The 22877-nt window shown below is 46.3% G+C and overlaps 1 protein-coding gene across 2 annotated transcripts in view; it reads right to left on the bottom strand.

The window, feature by feature from the left end:
* CFDP1 (craniofacial development protein 1) overlaps positions 1-22877 on the bottom strand; it is a 131924-nt gene that overhangs the window by 103450 nt on the left and 5597 nt on the right. For both annotated transcript variants that reach the window (XM_065422946.1, XM_065422947.1), the window contains exon 4: positions 21117-21235. In XM_065422946.1, coding sequence (XP_065279018.1) covers positions 21117-21235 — 119 coding nt within the window. The remainder of the gene's footprint in view (positions 1-21116; positions 21236-22877) is intronic.

The raw sequence follows: 22877 nt of genomic DNA on the forward strand, positions 1-22877 counted from the left end.
CTCTGTGAGGAATGTAGAGGCGAACCCCAGGAAACACAAATAACAAGGAAGCAACTAGAATAGGCTCTTCCAGATCCCCTTCACCAGGTTAGGGGATCTGGAATTAAAACGGACACAAGACAGACCAATCTTCTCCCATCCAGATATCTAGATGGGTGTCTCCCTCCCCTACTTCCCACTGCCCCCCCACAGCCTTATTTCAAGGTTTTCACATGGATCATTGTGATCATCTAGTCTGACCTCTAGTATAGCACAGGCCATAGAACTTCCTCCACAATAATTCCTAGAGCAGATCTTTTAGCAAAACATCCAGTCCTGACTGAAAAATGGTCAATGATGGAGAATCCACCATGGCCCTTGGTAAATTGTTCCAATTGTTTCAATGGTTAATTACCCTTATTTCCAGTAAACAGCAGACCTCCATATATCAGAGCTGGATGTAGCTGTCTCCATACATCTCTTGCCATCCACTTTGAGGGAATAACTAGAGGACAATGCAGGGCATTCCAAACTCCTGCCAGTCCAGAAGGAAGCCATGGGGTTTGGTTTTCAGAGGGTGATCCCTTGCCTGGCTATGCACTGGGCTGCTACTAAATTGCTCAGATCAGTCCCATGAAGTAGGTTTAATAATTAAACGGTCCACTTTTGCAGGAAGCCCTTGTAAAGCCCTGGGTCCTACAACCCTTTCTGTATAAAGCGACAGGAATCGGAGACTTTTGGACACAAAGAACAATTCTGCTAGCACTTACTTGCCCCATCATTCACTGATAACATAAGAACATAAGACCGGCCGTACTGGGTCAGACCAGAGGTCCATCTAGCCCAGTATCCTGTCTGCCAACAGTGGCCAATGCCAGGTGCCCCAGAGGGAGTGAACCTAACAGGCAATGATCAAGTGATCTCTCTCCTGCCATCCATCTCCACCCTCTGACAAACAGAGGCTAGGGACACCATTCCTTACCCATCCTGGCTAATAGCCATTAATGGACTTAACCTCCATGAATTTATCCAGTTCTCTTTTAAACACTGTTATAGTCCTAGCCTTCACAACCTCCTCAGGCAAGGAGTTCCACAAGTTGACTGTGCGCTGTGTGAAGAACTTCCTTTTATTTGTTTTAAACCTGCTGCCCATTAATTTCATTTGGTGGCCCCTAGTTCTTGTATTATGGGAATAAGTAAATAACTTTTCCTTATCTACTTTCTCCACATCACTCATGATTTTATATACCGCTATCATATCCTCTATCATAAGCTGCAAAAGCTTTTCAGAAAAAAAACAATCTGCATGAAGATCAGCAATACACATCAGCCTTGTGCGTCTCATCTACAGCATCAGCAACTGAAGGAAAGACATCAAAGCACTGATCCCCACTTCTGAATGGCACCAAAGGACACTGTCCTTCTCTTCTATTCATCCCTGCACAATACCTTGGGAATGACACACTGAATCCAAGACTCTCACCAACATCTCCAGCAAGAATTCTGAAGGCTCTCTCAACTTCTCGCTACTAACGGCCTGGATATCCAGAGGAGCGTCAGAAGCCTGACTGGTAATGCAAGAAGAGGGTTAATCATGTGTTCTATCCTAAGCCTATCTTGACAGGTTTAGGTGATGCATCCGGCCGAGCTACACTGTGAGTGACCATAGAGTTGGAGGGCATCTGGCTGAGCTATACTGAGTGACCATAGAGTTGGAGGGCAGGAGGGTGGCTGGACAATTACAAGTGGTTTAAACACAGGATGGGGAAAACACTCTAAATCCTGAAAGTCACTGCAGTAAATCCCTGCTTTAAAAAAAAGAAGTTTCATTTTATAGTTCATGCTTGGCATTTCCCAACTCTTCCCTATACTTGCTGGTAGGAGATAGGGACTCAGCATGCTGTACTCATAGACTCATAGACTCATAGACTTTAAGGTCAGAAGGGACCAATATGGTCATCTAGTCTGACCTCCCGCATGATGCAGGCCACAAAAGCTGACCCACCCACAACAGAATCTTCCAGCCTGCGACTCCTGCCCTATGCTGCGGAGGAAGGCGAAAAACCTCCAGGGCCTTTGCCAATCAACCCTGGAGGAAAATTCCTTCCCGACCCCAAATATGGCGATCAGCAGAACCCCGAGCATACAGGCAAGATTCTACAGCCGGACCCTCATTTTACCCGCGATGGCACGCTAATGCCTAATTGACTAAAATCACATTATCCCATCAAACCATTCCCTCCATAAATTTATCCAGCCTGATCTTGAAGCCAGAGAGGTCTTTCGCCCCCACCGTTTCCTTCGGAAGGCTGTTCCAAAATTTCACCCCTCTGACGGTTAGAAACCTTCGTCTAATTTCAAGCCTAAACTTCCCCACGGCCAGTTTATATCCATTCGTTCTCGTGTCCACATTACTACTGAGCTTAAATAATTCCTCTCCCTCCTTGGTATTAGTCCCTTTGATATATTTAAAGAGAGCAATCATATCCCCCCTCAGCCTTCTTTTGGTTAGGCTAAACAAACCGAGCTCCTCGAGTCTCCTTTCATAGGAAAGGTTTTCCATTCCTCGGATCATCCTAGTGGCCCTTCTCTGTACCCGTTCCAGTTTGAGTTCATCCTTTTTAAACATAGGAGACCAGAACTGCACACAGTACTCCAAATGAGGTCTCACCAGCGCCTTGTATAACGGAAGCAGCACCTCCCTGTCCCTACTAGAAATACCTCGCCTAACGCATCCCAAGATCGCATTAGCTTTTTTCACAGCCACGTCACATTGCCGACTCATAGTCATCCTTCGGTCAACCAGGACTCCGAGGTCCTTCTCCTCCTCCGTCACTTCCAACCTGTGCGTCCCTAACTTATAACTAAAATTCTTATTAGTCATCCCTAAATGCATCACCTTACACTTCTCACTATTAAATCTCATCCTATTATTGTTACTCCAATTTACAAGGTCATCCAAGTCTCCCTGCAGAATATCCCTATCCTTCTCCGAATTGGCAATACCTCCCAACTTTGTGTCATCCGCAAACTTTATCAGCCCACTCCTACATTCGGTTCCGAGGTCAGTAACGAATAGATTAAATAAAATCGGACCCAAAACCGAACCTTGAGGAACCCCACTGGTGACCTCCGTCCAACCCGACAGTTCACCTTTCAGTACTACCCGCTGCAGTCTCCCCTTTAACCAGTTCTTTATCCACCTCTGGATTTTCATATCGATCCCCATCTTTTCTAATTTAACCAATAATTCCACGTGCGGCACAGTATCAAACGCTTTACTAAAATCTAGGTAAATTAGATCCACCGCATTTCCTTTATCTAGAAGGTCAGTTACTTTCTCAAAGAAGGAGATCAAGTTGGTTTGGCACGATCTTCCTTTCGTAAACCCATGTTGTAATTTGTCCCAATTGCCATTCACCTCAAGGTCCTTAACTACTTTTTCCTTCAAAATTTTTTCCAAGACCTTGCATACTACAGAAGTTAAACTAACAGGCCTGTAGTTACCTGGGTCACTTTTTTTCCCTTTCTTGAAAATAGGAACCACATTAGCTATTTTCCAGTCCATCGGTACCACCCCCGAGTTTACAGATTTATTAAAAATTATCGCCAAGGGGCTTGCAATTTCTCGCGCCAACTCCTTCAATATTCTAGGATGAAGATCATCCGGTCCGCCCGATTTAGTCCCATTTAGCTGGTCAAGTTTGGCTTCCACCTCTGATACTGTAATGTCAATCGCCCCTCCTTTATTCCCCTCTGTCCCGCTCCCTCTATTCCTAAGCCCTTCATTAGCCTTATTAAAGACCGACGCAAAATATTCATTTAGATATTGTGCCATGCCTAGATTATCCTTAATCTCCACTCCATCTGCATGCTTCAGCGGCCCCACTTCCTCTTTCTTTGTTTTCTTCCTATTTATATGGCTATAAAACCTCTTACTATTGGATTTAATTCCCCTCGCGAGGTCCAACTCTACACGGCTTTTGGCCTTTCTCACCGCATCCCTACATGCTCTGACCTCAATAAGGTAGGTTTCCTTCCCGATCTCTCCCCTCTTCCATTCTTTGTACGCTTTCTGTTTTTTCTTAATCGCCCCTTTGAGACGCCCGCTCATCCAGCTAGGTCTAATTCTCCTGCCCACTAACCGTTTCCCCTTTCTCGGGATACAGGCCTCGGACAGCTCGTGCAACTTCAGCTTGAAATAATCCCAGGCCTCATCTGCCTTTAGCTCTCTAAGTATGTTAGCCCAATCCACTTCCCTAAGTAGTTGCCTTAATTTATTAAAGTTGGCCTTTTTGAAATCGTAAACCTTAGTCACAGTTTTATTTCTGTTAATCCTTCCATTTAGTTTAAACCGAATTAGCTCATGGTCACTCGAGCCAAGGTTTTCCCCTACAACCATTTCCTCAACGAGGTCCTCACTACTCACCAGCACCAAATCTAAAATGGCATCCCCCCTCGTCGGTTCAGCTACTACTTGATGAAGGAATTCATCTGCTAGCACGTCTAGGAACATCTGAGCCCTATTATTGTTACTAGCATTTGTTCCCCAATCTATGTCTGGGAAGTTAAAGTCCCCCATGATAACACAGCTCTTATTAGTTTTTACTTCCTTAAAAACATTAAATAGTTCTCTGTCCGCATCCAGGCTAGATCCTGGCGGTCTATAGCACACCCCAAGCAGTATCTCAGGGGAGGCTTTAGTAGTTCTTTTACCCAGTGTAATTATTGCCCAGACAGACTCCGTCTTATCCATTGCATCATTTATTATTTCTTTACATTTTAGCTCATTATTGACATACAACGCCACACCCCCACCTTTACCTTTTTTCCGGTCATTCCTAAACAGCACATACCCTTCCATACCTGTACTCCAGTCATAACTACCATTCCACCACGTTTCGGTTATTCCTACGATATCAGGTTTCATTTCTTGGACCAGGAGCTCCAATTCCTCCATTTTGTTACCTAGGCTTCTCGCATTTGTGTATAAACATCTTACCGTATGCTGTCTATCCTTTCTCCCATTAGTTATGCACTTTGGTACGGACCCCGTAGTGTCCATCTGCCCCCTCCTTCTCATGTCCAATTCCCTACCCCTACCTATATCTGCGCTTATCTCTTTGCCCTCTTTTTCAGTGTTGGAATCTGGCGTGGAGATTAACTGGACATCTCCCAACCGTCTCCCCCAAGTTTCTAGTTTAAAGCCCTTTTGATGAGATGAGCCAGCCTCCCTCCCAGAAGTCTATTTCCTTCCCTACTCAGGTGAAGTCCATCCCGCGAGAACAGCTGTCTGTCCCCGAAAGCCTCCCAGTGGCCATACATCCCAAAGCCCTCCTTATAGCACCACTCCCTTAGCCAGCTATTTATCCTGTACTGACAGACTAAGGCTACGTCTACACTTGAGGCGGTGCTTAGAGGGCCAGCTAGATTGGGTATAAACAGAAGTGTAGATTATGAGACACGACTTAGGCGAGTCAAGTGCTCCACACACCCAGCTATATACCTTGCAGCACTCTCTGCAGGCCAAGCAGCACCTCTCATGCCTACACAGCTATCTTTAGCAGTGTAGCTCCCCACTACCAGAACCTTTCACTGCGGCGAGGAAAGGCTCTGGCGGGGGAAGGCGGTGAGAAAGGGTCCAGCAGCCAGGAGGGAAGATTCCATGCTGCCAGTGCCTTTCCTTGCCACAGTGAAAGGCTCTAGCAGCAAGTAGCTTCCGGAGCCTTTCCCCGCTACCAGACACAGCGTGTAGCTACACGTACAGTTCTGTACTCTACATGCTGCCATAAGTGTAGGGATAGCCCAACGGAACCAAGAGGCAGAATTCCATCCTATGGACTGTGGCAGGGGGAGCAGACATATCCTTGGGCTCATTCTTCACTCAGCCACCTAGCCTGGGAGGCAGAAGGGATACCACCCTACGCCAGGGGGTCCTGGCTGCTGTGGAAAGAGCAGGAGTGAAACTGCAGTTACCGGGAGGGAAGGCAGAGCTGAGCAGGGATGTGGAATACTGCATGGTGGTAACTAAAGAACCCCCCAGGGAGCAGGGAAGATGCTTTCTAGGGGGCAGCTCTTGGCAGCATGCTAAGAGCTCTCACAGGCCAGATCCACTGTTCTGCAGTTCCCCATCTCGGTAAGGGTCAAATACATTGGGCTTAATGCTGCAGTTCTGCAGACACAATTCCCAGCCTCAATCTCAAGCCTGCACATAAGGGGCCTGCAGCATCAGGCTCGATGTGTGGTTTTATCAGATCAGGCAAACCCTTAATGGTTCAGATCCTCAGCCCCACTATTCCCCAGGCTTTGCTTTCCCTACCACAAGTCATGGCCAAACCTGACCACCTTCACCCTCCAAAAGAACCCTTGCCCACCTCTAGGACCCCAATCCAAGAGTAACTGCCCCAGAATGATCCCTGCTCTATTTCCTTAAGGTGGACTGAAAAGCTGTTAAGCCATGAGCTACCCAATCAGTGACTAAATTCATGTGTATGACTGAAAGTTACAAAGACATTTATAAACAGTACTGATTGGAAATCAGCCTCTTTTACTTACCAAGTCCTAAGTTCAGGGTTTGATATTTCACCTGCCACAGGTAATAATTGATCCCAAACTCAGCAATTATTTTAAAGTTAAATTCACAGATCTATTTGGTCACTGATCAGAACTCCTAGGCAGTTTTTAAAAAGCTTTGTATTTCACCTTTAAGAGATAAATGCCTCCGTCTGACCCTTCTTCCTCCCTGAATTCCTACCTTCAATAAAAATACCACTGGCCCCACTGAGAGGTGCAACCCCAGCTCTGCACAGAGAGCCAGCACTCCTCCTTGATGCAAAGAACTGACTGCATCAAGCCATGTTACATATGGTCCGGGGGACAATGAGGTCTAGGTGCTGACACTGGCTTGCTGGGTGACCTTGAACCATGTCACTTAACCGCTCTCTGCCTCAGTTTCCACATCTATAAAAACAGGAATTACGCTCCTTTAGAAAGTGCTTTGACATAGTTAGATGGAAAGTTCTGTAGAAACTCTAAGCATTTTTTCCTTTTGCATTTGCAAAACCTCCTGTCCAAAAGGGCTTTAAACACACCAGGGAGCCTTCTGTTACCCCTGCTTCTACTATACATCCACACGTGATATTTTAATAAACTCAACTTAAAGGGACAGTGTAAAAAAGCAGACTCCATATGACTGGTTTTCCTGACACTGGGGGCAAAGAATCTGCACCAGCAGGTGTTTTTCGCAGCTATTTAATTAATAGGACAGCTCTTTTGGTGAAAGAGCCAGTAGGGTCAGCTTGTCCACTGCCCTAGACCATTGGTTCTCAACCTTTGTGGGCTCAGGACCCAGTTGTAAATGTTTATGTACTGGCCCAACCCAGTAAATAGTCTGGGAGTGGAGGCCTTGGAGTGGTTTTGGTCAGATCCTGCCTCCCAGGGGGATTGGATCCTGCCCGGCACTCACCCCACAGTGGCAGCTCCTGTGCTGTGGACTTGGCTTTCCACTCTGGGCGTTGCAACCTCAGGGGTTGCAGCGCTAATGTTTGGCCCCACTCCCCTGACTGGACCGAATTTGTGTGAATGGAGTTGTGACCTGGCTCATGGAGTTGCAGGGCTACTCACTCAACTTTGGCCTACCCGGACTGCCATCATCATGACAGCTGGGCCAAACCTGAGTGGTGCTGGGAACCCAGAGGTTGCAGTGCCTGGAGCAGGGAGGCGAGCCCAACCAGCCCTGTAGGAACTGCACACAACCCTTTGAAACATTCCAGAGACCCAATTTTGGGTCCCGACCCACAGGCTGAGAAACCCTGCCCTAGACAGTACAGTGGACATTCTAGCAGGGGGCTTAAAAACAGCGGTAAGCTTTAATGAGCAGCCCAGTAGCCAGAGCAAAGCACTTTCAGAAACATCCTGAATTAATCAGCAAATGTGCAGCTCAGGAACATTTAAGGAAGGTTGTAGAGCCCCTCCTTAACTGATGATCTTGAGTCAGTTCTGCTACACTTCTGAGCCATCTTCTGTTGTCAACTAAGTGATTCTTCAAATATTTTCTCAGATAAGAAACCATTATCCCCATTTCCACCCAGCCAAGGGCTGCGGTAAAACTCCAGCTGCAATGGGCCTCATGTCCAGGGCTCGATGGTCTTGCATTCCTGGCACAGCAGTGCCAGCGAAGCTTCCAGCATCCCTGCTGCTGCAGCTGAGCACTCAGAAAGTAAAGGCACACGTTGGGCAAGCTCCCTACACAGGCATCCCTGCTAGGAGTGGATTAGATCTGAACTTTGGGGAAAAAATAAATGCACCTCCTCACTGTGTGTCCAAATGAAAGTGGCTTGGATTCCAAACTTGGGAGAAGTCTTGGGACAAAGTCAGTCTTAGGGAAATTTTTCCAAAGAGCTTCTCTGATGGAGCCATCTGCCAGGGAGGATGAGAGTCCCTCAGGGTAAGGGTGGGAAGAGAACTACTCAAGGGGCAATACAAATGGATTCTAATTGCATTAGAAACGCTTCCACAAAGACAACAGCAAGTCCCTCCGCGAAGTTAAGAAGAGGAACCAACTGCAGGGAGCACACTGCTTACATCTGGCCCTTGTGTTTCAAACAAGAGACCCGGACACTCATCACAAGGAAGGGGCAGCCTTGGGCAGCACTGAGCATTTTGTCCCATCTGTTCTGGGATTCCTCTGGATCCAGCAGGCACCACTCCTTGCTGAGGGTACAATGACTGCTGCTGTTTATAACCTTGCATGGAGCCACCTGGTGCATGGAATGAAGTGGGGTAGCTGCCCACTGCAATGACTGGGGACCTGCAGGATACTCATTTGTTTTTTCGATGTGGCTTGTCTCGTGTGGGTGCGCGTTCATGGGCAGCTGGATGTGGTTGTCCATGGGGGAGCTAAGGGGGCCAGTTGTTTCAATAGCCCACACACGAGCACTATTTAAAGCAAATGCGTGACTGCGGACAGGACGAGGAGTGGTGGCGGTGGTGGGGAGCCTGGAGAAGTTAAGGAGGCTGGGTGGCTGAAACTCAAAGGGATAGAGCCAAGGGTCTAGAAAGCTGGTTTCCAAAGCCCAGGCCAGTCAATCCAGATCTGTCTCTAGTTGCATGGATATCACCTCTACTGATGGTACTTATACGGCCCCTATCACCATAGTCTGTGAGCACCTCACAGTCTCTCAATACCTTGTAAGGTAGGGAAGTGCCCTGCCCACTGGACAATGCTTCCTCTCTGTAATTAATGTCCTCTGAAATGAGCTCTCAGATTAGCTCCCTGTTTCTGATCGTCATCAGAACTGGCTTCTCTCTGGCCTCCTCCCAGCCGCCTGGATTCTAACCTGGCCCGTGACACATTGCAGTGATAGCGTGGATTCATGGCCAGCTCCATTCACACTAGGTCAGTTCTACTGTGATTCTGGATGAGCACCAGCTCCCTTCCAGCTGGAGATTGGTTTCTGTACCCAGTGCCCAGCAGTAATTGACAGAAAGGCCAAGAACCACAGAAGTTGCGGCAGCCAAACAGAACACAAGCCTCCTGATAGGGGCTTTTATCTGTAATTAGAATGGCACCAGAGAACTGCTGCTTATTAATGCAGCTGCACGCCTTGCACCATGAGGCAAGTTCATAAAGCAGAGCGCTTCAAAAGGGCTTCTATCCACCCGGGCGCTGCGAGACGACGCTGAACTTTCATTGAGAAGTAAACGGGCTTTGCAAATTGCTCCCACTGTCCACGATTTACAGCTCTCTGGGTGACAATCGCCCGCTGCTCCGTGCCTATTGCACACAAAAGGGACATGAAAAGCTGACAATGAACGGCAGAGACAGTGTCAGAACAGGGGAATAGGTGCCAAGGAGAAATGGAAATCAGCCATCGAAGAACGATCATGAATAATTCCAAGACTGAGATGCTTCAGCTCTGAATAGTAATAGGTAAACTATTAATTTAGAAAACAGAGTAGGCCACAAACTTGGTCCTTTATTTGGCATTTTTAATATTCTGAACCTACTAAGAAGCTTCTCTAAACTAGCAAGTGTGATCCAACAGCAGACTTAGTCTAATTAGATTAATTAATCTGATATAGGAAAGGGTAGTTTCTCCTGGGCCTGGAATCATGGAAAATCCTACATGACACAATGGGCTGGACATAGAGGTGCCTTCCCCACCCCATCCCCTAGGAAGCTTGGGGTGGTTATGTATTAAACAACTTGTGTTGCAGATTAGATGTGTTTTCTCTGTATCTGTATAAGAATAAAAATAAATGGTTTCCTAGGCAGTAAGAGTTTCAAGAAAAGACCATTGAGATCTGTACCCAAAGCTATCCAGGCTTAAATCTTGATCTAAATTCTATAGTTTTCAAAAAAGGAACCATTCCCGAAATGCAGCCTCAGCCCACTTAGAAAGCAGCATAACAGACACTTGCCAGTTATCTCCCCAGGAGAAAAATCCAGCATTTGGTTTTCAGGCCCTTTCTATAAGCTACCATTGTGCACAAACAGCATCATGTTCCTTTAAAGAAAAGAACGCCCCCACTTCCCCAACCTAGCACGGTTCAGAGGGGTGTTCACTGGGGTGGTTCTCAAGTCATGATCCATGGAATCTTTACTGGCTGCCTGCAGTATGGGATATTTTGAGATGCAAGTAGCTGGGGGTTTGGAGTGTCAATTACTCTGATGTCAGAATGACTGGAGCTTCAGGCATGGTTATTCATAAAAACAGGGAAAGGAGACTAGAAAGATGTTCCAAGGAGCTAAGAATCAGCTGCATGCCACTGGAACGTCGCCACAAGCTATGGATGGCATTGTCCTGCTGGTCTATCTCGAGCCACCCCGAGCTTTGGGGACTTGTTGATACAAGGCTTGCTTTAAACAATATAAAGCAATGTCATAATTATAAAGGGAAGGGTAACAGCCCTCCTGTGTACAATACTATAAAATCCCTCCTGGCCAGAGACTCCAAAATCCTTTTACCTGTAAAGGGTTAAGAAGCTCAGGTAACCTGGCGGACACCTGACCCAAAGGACCAAAAAGGGGACATGATACTTTCAAATCTTGGTGGGGGGAAGGCTTTTGTTTGTGCTTTTTGTTTGGGGAAGTTCGCTCTTGGGACTGAGAGGGACCAGACATCAATCCAGGCTCCAAATCTTTCTGAACAAGTCTCTCATATTTCAAACTAGTAAGTAAACAGCCAGGCAAGGCATGTTAGTTTTTATCTTTGTTTTCTCAACTTGTAAATGTACCTTCTTGCTAGAGTGTTTACCTCTGTTTGCTGTAACTTTGAACCTAAGGCTAGAGGGGATTCCTCTGGGCTCTTTAAGTTTGATTACCTTGTAAAGTTATTTTCCATCCTGATTTTACAGAGATGATTTTTACCTTTTTCTTTAATTAAAAGCCTTCTTTTTAAGAACCTGATTGATTTTTCCTTGTTTTTAGATCCAAGGGGGTTGGATCTTGATCCACCAGGAGTTGGTGGGAGAGAGAAGGGGGGATGGTTAATTTCTCCTTGTTTTAAGATCCAAGGGGTTTGGATCTGTATTCACCAGGGAATTGGTGAAGAGTCTCTCAAGGCTACCCAGGGAAGGGAATTAGCACTTTGGGAGTTGTGGCAGCGGACCAGATCTAAGCTGGTAGTTAAGCTTAGAAGTTTCATGCAGGCCCCCACATTTGTACCCTAAAGTTCAGAGTGGGGAAGCAGCCCTGACATGGTGGCAGAGCGGTGGGATCATTTTAAACCAAAAGCCAGTAAGATTTTTTTTCTCCTTTCTAGCTGCTTGGAAAGCAGAGTTGAAGGTTGATGCATATCTGATCTCTCCTTGCCTGAAGGCAGAGGTGTTAAGTTTTTTTTAACAAGGGTCTTTGTTAAGAGAAGGGTTCAAGCAGTGAGCAAACAGCTGGCAAAAGGAATTTACAAGCTGAATTGTTTTTTTTCTTTCTACCTCTAGCTAGTTAGAAAGTCTCTGTTACCTAAGCAGCCTGAGCTGAGTGCATCCCAGTTTCAGTGAACTGCAGAGGGGGTGTGACCCAGCACAAGAAAGCAGGAAAATGACTACCAGTGAAGCAGTTAACAAACTAGAACTGGCCAGACTAGAAGCAGAAGAAAATGAAAAGAAACATCAGAGACTGCTCCAATTAAAAAAACTCGAGAAAGAAGCTGCTATGGAGGAGAGAGAAAGAGAAGAGAAAGCCAAAGAGGAGGCCCACAGGAGAGCTATGGAGCAAAAAGAAAAAGAGATGGAGCTGAAAGAAAAAGAGATGGAGGAGAGAGAAAGAGAGAGGAAGCATGAACTGGAATTAGCACGGGCTAGGCCGGATATACCAGCCAATCCTAGCAACCCCTCTCCAGGTACCACTTCCCATCCCAGAAAATTCCCCACCTACAAGACTGAGGCCTTCTTAGAAAATTTTGAAAGGGCCTACCTTGGGTACAGCATCACTACAGACCAGTACATGGTAGAGCTGAGGCCGCAGCTCAGTGGACCCTTAGCAGAGGTGGTGGCTGAAATGCGTAAGGAACACATGAACAGTTATGAACTTTTTAAAAACAAGGCCAGAATCAGAATGGGGCTAACACCCGAACATGCCCGTCGGCGGTTCAGAGCCCTAAGGTGGAAACCCGATGTGTCATTTACCCGACATGCCTACCACATTGGGAAAAATTGGGTTGCCTGGATATCAGGAACAAATGTTAAATCTACAGAAGAGCTGCCCTTCCTAATGCACATGGAGCAGTTTTTAGAGGGTGTTCCTGAGGAAATAGAAAGGTACATCCTAGATAGGAAGCCCAAAACTGTAACCGAGGCAGGGGAGATTGGAGCCAAATGGGTGGAGGTGGCAGAAAAGAAAAAAACTAGTAGCAGTTGGAGCGAATATCAGAAGGGGCAACCCGAAACAAAACCTTACCACCGGGGACAACCCAAGGCCCCACCTACCTCCCAAGGGAAACCCCAGATGCCTTCTCACCCCACCACACCAGTCTCCACCAACCAACATCGCCCCGGTGATACCTTAGCAGGGCGGTTTTAAATGTAATGAACTGGGACATATAAAGGCCCACTGCCCCAAGAACCCCAACCGATTACAGTTCATTACACCACAATCGCACCAAAGATCCCCAGGCCCAGATGCCTCTCTCATACCCTCGGAGCAAAGGGAAACCTTGAGAGTGGGCGGAAAGAAGGTTATCGCTTGGAGGGACACTGGGGCACAAGTGTCGACTATCCACCAATCCCTAGTGGACCCCAAACTCATCAACCCGGAGGCTCCAGTGACAATTCAACCCTTCATGTCACAGTCTGTAACCTTGCCTACAGCCAAGTTGAATGTCCAGTACAAGGGCTGGTCAGGAATGTGGACTTTTGCAGTCTATGACAATTATCCCATCCCCATGCTGCTGGGGGAAGACTTGGCCAACCATGTGAAGCTAGCCAAGAGGGTGGGAATAGTCACCCGCAGCCAGGCTAAGCAAGCTTTCACCCCCATCCCTGTTCCTGAGCCGTCCACCAGGGCCCCGTCTGGGTTACCAGAGACCCAGACAAAGGTGGTGGAACCGGATCCCCTGCCAACAACTGCAACAGCTGTAGTGGATCCAATCCCAGAGACCCAGCCAAAGCCAGTCCCAGAACGGGAACTGGCAATACAACCAGCGCCAGAACCATTGCCAGCACTGAGTACAGCGTTTGCAAACCCATCTACAACTCCAACGCCAGAGGGCACCAGCGAGCCTGAACTGGCAGAAGCAGCAGATAACCCTACCCAAGAGGCTCAGCCAGAGCCTGAAATACAACATAGTGCACCAGCGGACAGCGGTTCACAGTCAACGGAAACAGCCCCAGCACCTGCATCGCTTCCAGAGGGACCAAGCCCAAGTCCACAGTCCAAGGAGGAACTGATGTCTCCAGCATCAAGGGAACAGTTCCAGGCCGAGCAGGAAGCAGATGACAGCCTTCAGAAAGCTTGGGCGGTGGCACAGAGCACCCCACCGCCTCTCAGCTCTTCTAACCAATCCCGGTTTGTTGTAGAACAAGGACTTTTATACAAGGAGACTCTTCCTGGTGGGCACCAGGAAGACTGGCATCCTCAAAGACAGTTGGTAGTTCCCACTAAGTATCGGGTAAAGCTCTTGAGCTTAGCCCATGATCATCCCAGTGGCCATTCTGGGGTGAACAGAACCAAAGACCGGTTGGGGAAGTCCTTCCACTGGGAGGGAATGGGCAAGGACGTTGCTAATTATGTCTGGTCTTGTGAGGTGTGCCAACGAGTGGGAAAGCCCCAAGACCAGATCAAAGCCCCTCTCCAGCCACTACCCATAATTGAGGTCCCATTTCAGTGAGTAGCTGTGGATATTCTGGGTCCTTTCCCAAAGAAGACACCCAGAGGAAAGCAGTACATACTGACTTTCATGGATTTTGCTACCCGATGGCCGGAAGCAGTACCCTTAAGCAACACCAGGGCTAAAAGTGTGTGCCAGGCATTAGCAGACATTTTTGCCAGGGTAGGTTGGCCCTCCAACATCCTTACAGATTCGGGAACTAATTTCCTGGCAGGGACCATGAAAAACCTGTGGGAAGCTCATGGGGTGAATCACTTGGTTGCCACCCCTTACCACCATCAAACCAATGGTCTGGTGGAGAGGTTTAATGGAACTTTGGGGGCCATGATACGTAAATTCGTAAATGAACACTCCAATGATTGGGACCTAGTGTTGCAGCAGTTGCTTTTTGCCTACAGGGCTGTACCACATCCCAGTTTAGGGTTTTCACCATTTGAACTTGTGTATGGCCGCGAGGTTAAGGGGCCATTACAGTTGGTGAAGCAGCAATGGGAGGGGTTTACGCCTTCTCCAGGAACTAACATTCTAGACTTTGTAAGCAACCTACAAAGCACCCTCCGACACTCTTTAGCCCTTGCTAAAGAAAACCTAAAGGATGCTCAGGAAGAGCAAAAGGCCTGGTATGATAAACATTCCAGAGAACGGTCCTTCAAAGTAGGAGACCAAGTCATGGTCTTAAGGGCGCTCCAGGCCCATAAAATGGAAGCGTCGTGGGAAGGACCATTAACGGTCCAGGAGCACCTAGGAGCTGTTAACTATCTCATAGCATCCCCCACCTCCAACATAAAGCCTAAGATATACCATGTTAATTCTCTTAAGCCCTTTTATTCCAGAGAATTAAAGGTTTCCCAGTTTACAGCCCAGGAAACAGATGATGCGGAGTGGCCCGAAGGTGTCTACTACGAAGGAAAAAGTAATGGTGGCGTGGAAGAGGTGAACCTCTCCGCGACCCTTGGACGTCTGCAGCGGCAGCAGATCAAGGAGCTGTCCACTAGGTTTGCGCCAATGTTCTCAGCCACCCCAGGATGGACCGAACGGGCATACCACTCCATTGACACAGGTAATGCTCACCCAATTAGATCCCCACCCTACCGGGAGTCACCTCATGCCCAAATTGCTATAAAAAGGGAGATCCAGGACATGCTACAGATGGGTATAATCCGCCCCTCTAACAGTGCATGGGCATCTCCAGTGGTTCTAGTTCCCAAACCAGATGGGGAAATACGCTTTTGCGTGGACTACCGTAAGCTAAATGCTGTAACTCGTCCTGACAACTATCCAATGCCACGCACAGATGAGCTACTGGAGAAATTGGGACATGCCCAATTCATCTCTACCTTAGACTTAACCAAGGGGTACTGGCAAGTACCACTAGGTGAACCCGCTAAGAAAAGGTCAGCCTTCGTCACCCAGGCAGGGGTGTATGAATTCAATGTACTCCCTTTCGGGCTGCGAAATGCACCCGCCACCTTCCAAAGACTTGTAGATGGTCTCCTAGCGGGATTGGGAGAATCTGCAGTTGCCTACCTCGATGACGTGGCCATTTTTTCTGAGTCATGGGCAGAACACCTGGAGCACCTGGAAAAAGTCTTCGAGCGCATCAGGCAGGCAGGACTAACTGTTAAGGCTAAAAAGTGTCAAATAGGCCAAAACAGAGTGACGTACCTGGGGCACCAGGTGGGTCAAGGAACTATAAATCCCCTACAGGCCAAAGTGGATGCTATCCAAAAGTGGCCGGTTCCAAAGTCAAAGAAACAGGTCCAATCCTTCTTAGGCTTGGCCGGATACTATAGGCGATTTGTACCACACTACAGCCAAATCGCCGCCCCACTGACAGACCTAACCAGAAAGAAACAGCCAAATGCAGTTCAGTGGACTGATGAGTGTCAAAAGGCCTTTAACCAGCTTAAGGCGACACTCATGTCTGACCCTATGCTAAGGGCCCCAGACTTTGACAAACCGTTCCTAGTAACCACAGATGCGTCCGAGCAGGGTGTGGGAGCAGTTTTAATGCAGGAAGGACCGGATCAAGAATTCCATCCTGTCGTGTTTCTCAGCAAGAAACTGTCTGAGAGGGAAAGCCACTGGTCAATCAGCGAAAAGGAATGCTACGCCATTGTGTACGTGCTGGAAAAGCTACGCCCATACGTTTGGGGACGGCGTTTCCAACTACAAACAGACCATGCGGCGCTACAGTGGCTTCATACCGCCAAGGGGAATAACAAAAAACTTCTTCGGTGGAGTTTAGCTCTCCAAGATTTTGATTTTGAAATACAACACATTTCAGGAGCTTCTAACAAAGTGGCTGATGCACTCTCCCGGGAAAGTTTCCCAGAATTAACTGGTTAAAAATTGTTCTTGGAATGTGGAACATATTGTTAGTTTTTATATAATCAGTAGTATGTCTAAAGGTGCATGTGTCTTATTAACTCTGTTTTCTCCTAAAGCTCCAGGAAGAAATCACAGCCAGTGTGGAACCGGCTGTCCAACACTATCTGTGATTTGGGGGGCGTGTCATAACTATAAAGGGAAGGGTAACAGCCCTCCTGTGTACAATACTATAAAATCCCTCCTGGCCAGAGACTCCAAAATCCTTTTACCTGTAAAGGGTTAAGAAGCTCAGGTAACCTGGCGGACACCTGACCCAAAGGACCAATAAGGGGACATGATACTTTCAAATCTTGGTGGGAGGAAGGCTTTTGTTTGTGCTTTTTGTTTGGGGGAGTTCGCTCTTGGGACTGAGAGGGACCAGACATCAATCCAGGCTCTCCAAATCTTTCTGAACAAGTCTCTCATATTTCAAACTTGTAAGTAAACAGCCAGGCAAGGCATGTTAGTTTTTATCTTTGTTTTCTCAACTTGTAAATGTACCTTCTTGCTAGAGTGATTATCTCTGTTTGCTGTAACTTTGAACCTAAGGCTAGAGGGGATTCCTCTGGGCTCTTTAAGTTTGATTACCCTGTAAAGTTATTTTCCATCCTGATTTTACAGAGATGATTTTTACCTTTTTCTTTAATTAAAAGCCTTCTTTTTAAGAACCTGATTGATTTTTCCTTGTTTTTAGATCCAAGGGGGTTGGATCTTGATCCACCAGGAGTTGGTGGGAGAGAGGAGGGGGGATGGTTAATTTCTCCTTGTTTTAAGATCCAAGGGGTTTGGATCTGTATTCACCAGGGAATTGGTGAAGAGTCTCTCAAGGCTACCCAGGGAAGGGAATTAGCACTTTGGGAGTGGTGGCAGCGGACCAGATCTAAGCTGGTAGTTAAGCTTAGAAGTTTCATGCAGGCCCCCACATTTGTACCCTAAAGTTCAGAGTGGGGAAGCAGCCTTGACAGGCTTGCTTTAAACAATATAAAGCAAGTTAACCTTGGTGGTTTGCAGGGTTACACCAAATCCCCAGATTTGATTTATTCTAGAAAGAAGTCACAGTTTAGCTAGTAACTGAACTCATTTCTCCAACAGACCCCTTAGAAATGAGCCCACTGCTGAAAAATGGGAGGCTGCGAGAAAAGCAGCACCTGTAGGAAAAAGATGCCTTACCTTAATGTAGGGTATTCAGGATGTAATATTAAAATGCTGTAGCTGGAATGAGTGGATATTGATGTTTAAAGCCCTGAGCTCAGTATTTGAGCCCCTTGCTAAATTTTATTCCCCCAGGGCATGTCACTCCTTTTGACAGGCAGGAATAAAATAATTCCTCCCCAATCCCTCCTCCCCAAAATTATCATCACCATGGTGAGCGACGGAAGTAAGAATTCTTACATCCATTTTGCAAGACCTAGCTATTGTGGTAATGGGCCCCCTCCATATGCCCAAGACAGATTTAGGGACAGATCTCAGGCCTGGAGAAGCTCACAACACCCATGTCTCCCTCACAGTGCTGTCTTGCGGTTCAGCAAGAGGCTCTTTCCTGAGGGACAAGAGAGAAAAATTAAGGCTAGGATTGTCAAAGGAGAATAAGTTCACCTAATTCTGCTGGGCTCCTTTGACAATCCCTGCTTTAAAGGCATTAATGCTTAAGCACTCTTCCACCCATGGAATACTGGTGTTCTTAAGAAAACCTACAAGGTACATTTGCCTATTAATCAAAGTCCTCCTTTAAACTATACGCTTATCATACTCACCTATATGCACAAGAGACTTGAATCAGCAATAGCAACTGCAGATCCACATCCTGCAGATTTCAGAAAAATTCAGTAATAGTTTCTTGCTGAGCAAACCTTTTATACCTCTAATTAGACTGTATCCTGAATACGAGACGTTTGTGTGATGTGAAGGGAGGAAAGATTCCTTTGGTAACTGAGTGGGAACATGGCTCTGCAATGCTTCATTTGCCTGAGAAGCTGCTTTATCCAAGTAGCAGTGTGGGTTTTTAAACTGGCAACCTGCAGTGCCATTGATTAGTCTCTTTTCATTTAAGAGCACAACTGCATCTGAACTTCTATTTCTCATACGTGTGGGTAAGAAATAAGCACATATGCAAAGGTTCAAGTCTTAAAACAATCCTGGAGAGAAACAATGGAACCTAGCACTTAGAGCAGAGGACTGGGAGTCAGGGCACCTAGGTTCTCTTTGTGACTCTGCAACAGATGCTTTTGGGAAAGTCCCCTGCCCACCCTCCAGAAGGTTTTATACACAGGGAAACTGAGGCACCGCAATTGGGGGGCTTACCTCATCATATGAAAAGCACTTGGAGATTCTCTAACAGAAGGTGCTACCTTCAGAAAATACAAGGTATCAATTATTTCAACAGTACTAATTCCATTGAGAAACAGGTCCCAGTTTCGTGACTGGCTCACTGTCTGTCCATATCGCTCAATCACCCATAATTAAAAGCAATGTCACTGGGAGCAGATTATCCATGCTTCCCTCTCCCTTCTTGGATAACATTGGGGTGTTATTCCTTGGGTTTGGCTCCCCCTGGTGGAGAATTCAATTCCATACGTTTTAATTTTTCATGAGGTCAGGGATCAGCATTTTGCCTTATTACCTAGAGTGACGATTCTATTCTGTTGCCAACATCATTATCTTTACCAGGCCATAATGCAGCCAGGCATTATGCAAGCTTCACCAACCCAGCGCAGCCAATGCTCCTCAATACTAACTTCAGGCACTGCTAACATGCTTCTCACTGTGGCATTTAAAATAAGGAGTAAGAGGCATCACTGCTATCCCCCTATGACCGAATGCCCTGCACTTCCTGACACATCATCCTGCAAGGTGGCTGAATTCCATGGGGTAGGGGCTGGCAAGCCATTTGCCAGCATCCCTCATTGAGGGAAGGCCTAAGCAAAGTAGCGAGTTTACCCTTGTGCTCTGAAGATGGCCAACGACTAAGCTCCACAGAAGGATGTTCCATTACTGTCCACTGAGAAACCTGCCCCCGCTACCATCATCATCATCATCCCATTAATAATTTAGATAATGGCATACAGAGTACACTTATAAAGTTTACGGGCGATACCAAGCTGGAAGGGGTTGCAAGTGCTTTGGAGGACAGGATTAAAATTCAAAATGATCTGGACAAACTGGAAAAATGGCCTGAAGTAAATAGGATGAAATTCAATAAGGAGAAATGCAAAGTACTCCACTTAGGAAGGAACAATCAATTGCACACATACAAAATGGGAAGTGATTGCCTAGGAAGGAGTACTGCGGAAAAGGATCTGGGAGTTGTAGTGGATCACAAGCTAAATATGTGTCAACAGTGTCACACTGTTCAAAAAAAAAAAAAAAAAAGCAAACATCCTTCTGGGATGTATTAGCAGGAGTGTTGTAAGCAAGACATGAGAAGTAATTCTTCCGCTCTACTCTGCGCTGATTAGGCCTCAACTGGAGTATTGTGTCCAGTTCTGGGCACCACATTTCAGGAAAGATGTGGACAAACTGGAGAGAGTCCAGAGAAGAGCAAGAAAAAATGATTAAAGGTCTAGAAAACATGACCCGTGAGGGAAGATTGAAAAGGCTTATTTAGTCTGGAGAAGAGAAGACTGAGGAGGGACAAGATAACAGTTTTCAAGTACATAAAAGGTTGATACAAGGAGGAAGGTGAAAAACTGTTCTTGTTAACCTCTGAGGACAGGACAAGGAGCAATGGGCTTAAATTGCAGCACCAGGCCAGTTTAGGTTGGACATTAGGAAAAATGTCCTAATTATCAGGGTAGTTAAGCACTGGAATAAACTGACGAGGCAGGTTGTGGAATCTCCATTATTGGAGATTTTTAAGTGCAGGTTAGACAATCACTTGTGAGGGATGGTCTAGGTAATACTTAGTGCTGCCATGAGTGCAGGTGATTGGACTAGAAGATCTCTCGAGGCCCCTTCTAGTTCTATGATTCTATGAGCTTTGTCTTAAGCTCCCTCAACTGCAGCCTACTTGCTGATCCCAGCACTCTCACAGGGATGTGAAAGGAGACACAGTCCAAGAGATAGTCAGGCCTTTGCTCATGGAAGGCTTTGAAGAGAACCAGCTCCTCAAAGCACACCCAGTGTCAAACAACCCATTAGTCCAGCCCTAAGTCTGTCAGTTTTATAAGGGGGTTGGCTAGCAGCAAAGTGCTACTACCCCTGTGTCTTGTCTTTAACAAGACTTCATGGGTCACCCAGAGCCACAGTGAACTGCAGTACAATTTGCATTACAAGAGTTGTCCATGGTCAGTTACGGAACTAGAACGGCACCCTGAGAACAAAAGGAGCATCTAGCGCTGCTCTGCACCACCAACATTTTAGCAGAAAGACAGATGTTCTAGCCACTCATTTTCCAAAGGCAACATACAATAACTTGGACATACCAGCTAAAGGCAAACTCACCTGACCTCTTCACCTGCAAAATCAAACACTTTGGTGATTGTCACTTTTGCCATGTCTTTTGGCTTCTCTGGCTCTTTTGCTTCTTCCTGGAGTTTGCTCGAACTCTTCTCCTCTGTAGTCTGAGAAACACAGCAATGACAAATCAAAGAACCTGAATCCTGCAGGGAGACCACCTAATTATGTCAAGTGGCCTATGGACCGCCCCATCAGTCAGGTGGCCCTGGATTTACAGCTCGGATCCTGGCTCCACTGGTCACTATCCAAAGCAAGTCACCCACAATAATGGCAAAGGAGATTTAGTGGCTCAGATGGCAGATTTAAATTCGCCACTTGGATTCTAACCCTCATTGCAGGGCCAGGATTGGAACCTCAAACTCTTCTGCACACCCAGCAGAAAAGCCCCAGGAATCCAAGGGCTGCCCTTTACGTTTTTGAATGCAAAAACTAGCATCAGTATAAAGTTCAGAAATTAGGTTAGCATCTGGAAATTCCAAATTAAGCTTTTTACTACCAAATTACACTCACCTGTCCCATAACCTTTCAACAACTAAAAGCAATGTACTAAGGTTTGCTTCTAAACAGGGAAAACAAAGAGAAAATACATCTATACAAAATGGTTATGTCACTGTTGCAGTAGAGCTCTTGAGAATTTTCTGATGACTGATTTCTCATCCTTATATTAACACTAGTTTTTGCATTTAATTGCCTTAGTTAATTATTGTTTTAAGGAAAAGTCTTCAGATTTTTAGCTACCAGGTACTGGGTCAGCTTCTGGTCAGACAGTGCCCCCAGTCAGAAACAACTGCAATTTACAAATGACAACTGCAAACTTTTCAAGCATGCCTGTAATAGTTTTGTTTTCTATCCACTGTACACGTGCCATACATTTAAAAACAGACATGACTTTAAGAAATCCAAAACCAAGATTTCCCAAACCTAGCCCGGGCTCTACACTGAGAATTAACCTGCATGCGGAACTTTCAAAGTCCAGCCATTTTTTAGCAATGAGCCTGCAAAAAAGCAGCGATCAGAATAGTGTATTTTTTTCACCATCTTATTTTTAAAACAATCCTGAATGTAAGTGACTCAAATGCTCAACAGGCACCACTTCACCTTTGGGAAGAGACCAAGCATGAAGATTTCAACCCAACTGGAGATTTTTTCCCCTAAAAGTTATGAGCAAATGAAAACCAAGGATTATACAACTGAAGACATTTTGGAGCCTTCAGATGCAGCTGTATTCTGAAGGGTGGGTCTTTATAAATGGCCTTGTGGGGATCTGTATTTCATGTCTCTCAATGACTCCAGCGCATGTATGCTCAAGTTTACAAATGTTTTTTCTAGCTGCCAGCCCTGTACACTCATACTGGGATCTGAGAGTCAATCTGGGTTCCTTCCTTTCACTCACCGCTGCCTCTACTTAAGGTTCTGGGGGCAAACTGTGCCCTGACTCCTGTTCATCCCTACTGTCTTCAAGGACATGGAAAAGTGACATGAGGTTCTTACCCACGAAAGCTTATGCTCCCAATACTTCTGTTAGTCTTAAAGGTGCCACAGGACCCTCTGTAGCTTTTTAGGAAAATAATGTATTTTAAGGGTTTTTTTATTGCAATTTAGCAGCTGAAAGTCAGGGGGCGCTAGCTCCATGTGACCAGCTACCAGTAAGTGCCAAACCACTTGGATTACTCAAGTTCATTAGGTTAATAGTAGTTCTAGTTAGTTTCCCATTCAGGTTCTTGTGCTGAAATGTTTACAACAAAG

This window comes from Emys orbicularis, assembly GCF_028017835.1.
Source record: "Emys orbicularis isolate rEmyOrb1 chromosome 14 unlocalized genomic scaffold, rEmyOrb1.hap1 SUPER_14_unloc_1, whole genome shotgun sequence".
Lineage (NCBI taxonomy): Eukaryota > Metazoa > Chordata > Testudines > Emydidae > Emys > Emys orbicularis.